This window comes from Antechinus flavipes, chromosome 1 (assembly GCF_016432865.1).
Source record: "Antechinus flavipes isolate AdamAnt ecotype Samford, QLD, Australia chromosome 1, AdamAnt_v2, whole genome shotgun sequence".
Lineage (NCBI taxonomy): Eukaryota > Metazoa > Chordata > Mammalia > Dasyuromorphia > Dasyuridae > Antechinus > Antechinus flavipes.
This window is the reverse complement of record NC_067398.1, coordinates 295,619,209-295,623,055: the sequence shown is the minus strand read 5'-3', so window position 1 is coordinate 295,623,055 and position 3,847 is coordinate 295,619,209. Positions and strand designations below refer to the sequence as shown.

The following is a 3,847-nucleotide window of genomic DNA, read 5'->3' as shown; positions in this document are numbered from 1 at the left end:
CTAAATAAAAAGCTATTTAAAAAAAAAAGAAAGAAAAAGAAATGTGTACTCTATCAGTACCAAAACAATAGCTTAGGTGAATTATTCCTCAAGACAATAACCAAGGATGGGTAAGCAAACCATATTACCTGATGCTTATTATCTATGTGACTTTGGGTAAGTCATTTAACCTCTCTAGCATTTATTTTCTGGATCTGTGTAATAGGAGTCAACTGAACTTGATCAATTATTTTCCATCTAGCCTAATTGAAACTATCACAGAAAATATGTGACAAATAAAAAAGGCAACAAGGTATTAAGCTCCTAAATGAATAATGCCATCTTAGTCTTTGCTTTGAGTTAATTGTCTCTAATGCTAGAAGTTAAAAGTAAGCTCACCATTCACTTGCTAACTATAGTTGTAGTAATGTAGAAACACAGGATACCTTGAACCCAAGACTTATTCCCTAGAGATACCCAATCTGAGTACAAGTTTAGAAGTACAAATTTTGAATAAAAGTTTAGAAGTAATCCTAGTAGGAATATTTCATCTATAAAATGAAATTTTAAATTAAAAGGTCTTTGAGATCCCATATATATATATATATATACATACATACATACATGTATACACACACACACACATATATATAACTGCATATCTGTCATCCTTTAAATCCAATGCAGGACTTTCATTTATATTCAATAATTATCAGGCAAAATTCTAGCTAATAATTAGTTTCCTACTTGAAAAGACCTATCCCCCACAAAAATAATCAGTTATTTTGGCTTTTAAATTACAGCTCCTCACAACCTGAATAGGCTAATAAAGTAAAATTCCTGAGCCTATAGATCTGACCACAAAAGCTGACCAGAAGTAACCACTTTATCAGTGTGGCCAGTATAAGAGGCTCAACTTGAGCAATCTACTAGCCAGCCAGCCCCTATCTTCTAATCCTCTTTCTTATCTTCAATAAGATCTATAAAAGGCTACCAAGAAGTTTGTTTGCAAACTTTAAACTATATTTGTCAATTTACTTGTGAGATAATTCACTTTTCCAAAATACATTATTGACATCTGATAAAAAGCAATTCTTTTCTTTCATTTTTCCTTGTTAATGTGTATGTACTCCCCATCTAAAGGGAGAATTCATTGAAACCGTTTTTTTAAAAAGTTCTTTCTTCTTTTTCACTGTAGTCATTTCCTAATTTTTCACTCATTTCTTTAGAAATAAATGAAACTTCAAACCTGTCCTGAGATGTTTAGTTTATTTGTCTATGTAAGTAAATAGTGAGTAAACACACAAATATGAAAACAACTTTAAAACTGACATGTTATTCCTTTTTCTTAGTGAATACAAATACAATAATGACATCAAGCTTTTTGTAATTGGCTCCCAACCAAAAAAAGTAGAGAAATAAATCAAGAAAGAGATTTTAAAATGAAAAAACATTAGAGTTATATTGATGACAGATTGATTGCAACTGTAATAAAGGGATGAGATGTATCACTCTGTTCACTGGCATAAGCTTTGCAAGTGACACTTCCATTCAAACTGGATCATTATGTTGTGAAAATAGATTTCCATATCCCCATGAAAGTATCATTCATGGGACTTGGTGAACTCTTGCAAAAGTCATTTGTTTTTGTAGTGGCAGGGACAGTTGCTCCTTCTTCCATGGCTGAGAGTGGGGAATATGTATCTGAGGTGATATCTCCTTTGCCTAGATTACAATCTTGCATTCTTCTACTATGTATGGCATAGTTGTACTATTTCTAGGAAGGATTCTAGCTTCATCATTTTTACTTCTATCAAGATCAAATTTAGTAATCTCCTGTACTTCAGTTTTTGGCTCTGCAACGACAAACAAGTATAGCATTATCTATATGTTATTCTAAAAGTTTTACCTTAAATCTAAATATAAAGGTCATAAGCTTTAACACTGAGGCTTTATGAGAGGCACATCTTTTCATAAAGTAATCCTTGCACAGTAAGCCTTAAGCTCTTAATAAGGATAGAATACTCTGTAATCACATATTACATTGTGTAATGATTATCCTATAGGTGACTTCAAAATTTGGAGCTAGACACAAAACAATTTTCATTTGGTATATATATTTTAAGTTAATAGATTTTTAAAAGGAATTGGAATTGAGAATGTAATGAATGTCTGTTCAGTAAACATATTTGAAGAAAAATCTTAATATTTTCCATGACATTTCCTGGGAGTGATTCTATGTTTAAAATTTAAAAAAAAATTTTTCATAAAACATCTTCACCTGTCCAAAAGAAAGTAAAAGAAATGGAACAGCTGTCTTACTTCCCTAATTCTATTATAAATAAAGAGATAAACAGTTTATAAATTAGGCACTAAATAGAAAAGCTGGAAACTGACTGATGTATTTAGGGATAAGGTTATGGGTAGAAGTTATATTTCTTTCATAAAAAGTTCTTAAGTGGGACATTATAGACTATTGCCACTTCTTCACTAGAAAATTTTAGATACCTGATGCCTAAAAGAATTGAATTAATAATTCTTCCTCAGTAATAATTGAATACTTAATGTTTTCATGCAAGTGAACCACTCAAATTTGTATTAAAAATATGCCCACAGATGCAGCCAAATGCCTTTTCTTGTCAGTGAGGGGTAAGATTGGCCATTTCTCCTAGTTAGCATTAATCAGTCTGTCAAAAGATACATATGTTTGCTGAAAAATATGTCTATTCTTTGATAGTCATTCCTTATGGAAAAATTTGGGGAGAAGGCAGGGATACTATCAGCATTATAATGAACACAGTAGAAATACAGCAGAATTTGAACTAATTAACTCATTCATCAATGCACTCAAAAGATTTATGACTTAGAAAGTTCTACACAAAAGAAAAAAACTGAAAATCACAACTGCCATCCCATGAAGATATATTTCAAAGATTTCAAATTAAATTCATCACACTTTGTACCTGTATTTTCCAATTCATCTTTTGATCTCTTGGGATTCTTCTTCTTCAGGAGAAGTATTAGCAAGAAAATTGTCAAAGATGAAATTATTCCCACACCTAAGCAGATGCAAAGACTCACATCTGTGATTTTAAGAATACTGGTTCTACCTTTTTCCATAGTCAATGGCAGAAATAATGAAGACAAGACAAAATACAAACACCATTTAAATTTAACATAATTTGTCGAATTTCTTTTGTTAATCAATACTTTCTGTGACCTAAATAGCCCTCTGTTTGAATAACTAGTAAATTACATTGTTCTGATAAGATTGAACAAGTGCATTCAGTTCTATTTTGAATAATTTCTGTCCATGTTTTAATCATTGCAATATGTCATTATCATGTATTATCTAGAAAATGTCACTGTCTTTCTAATGATATTTCATTTGGACAAATATAGAACCTGCACAGCAAGCTAATAAATACATGCAAGAGAAACATTCCATTACTTACTTGCATAACAATAACTCTGACACACCAAAGGTAGTGTGTTGGAACACCGAAGGTGACAGGGTTTGCAAGCAAACAGCAAATTGTCAAAATATTCATTTTGGAAGCACCTTTGAGCCATCTGTATCACTAACCCCCAAACTACAGAACCATAAAAAAGAATAGTAAGAATGAATGAAAAAATTCTTTTCCTGTTGCCCCTAGCAAATGTAGTTAACAATAGCAGCTAAATATCAAATAGCAATTGTGTTCTGAGGGTTTTTCATTAGGCGGATTTCCCTTTCTGACTAAGGCTTAGTGGCTAAGGACTTGAATATCAACTAAATTCATATTTCTAAGCAACCTAACCTGCTGTGGCTTAGAGAAAAGATCAAGTAATGTAAATAGGAAGAGTAAATGATTCATGAAACAGAAAC

General features: G+C 31.6%; 1 protein-coding gene across 1 annotated transcript; it reads right to left on the bottom strand.

Moving 5' to 3' along the window:
* Positions 1 to 1,231: 1,231 nt before the first annotated feature.
* Positions 1,232 to 3,555, bottom strand: TNFRSF17 (TNF receptor superfamily member 17). The gene is given in 4 exon segments (XM_051987713.1): positions 1,232 to 1,719; positions 1,722 to 1,835; positions 2,943 to 3,089; positions 3,435 to 3,555. Coding segments are annotated over 4 exon segments (555 nt in total). The 5' UTR covers positions 3,553 to 3,555; the 3' UTR covers positions 1,232 to 1,543.
* Between the last annotated feature and the right edge of the window lie 292 nt (positions 3,556 to 3,847).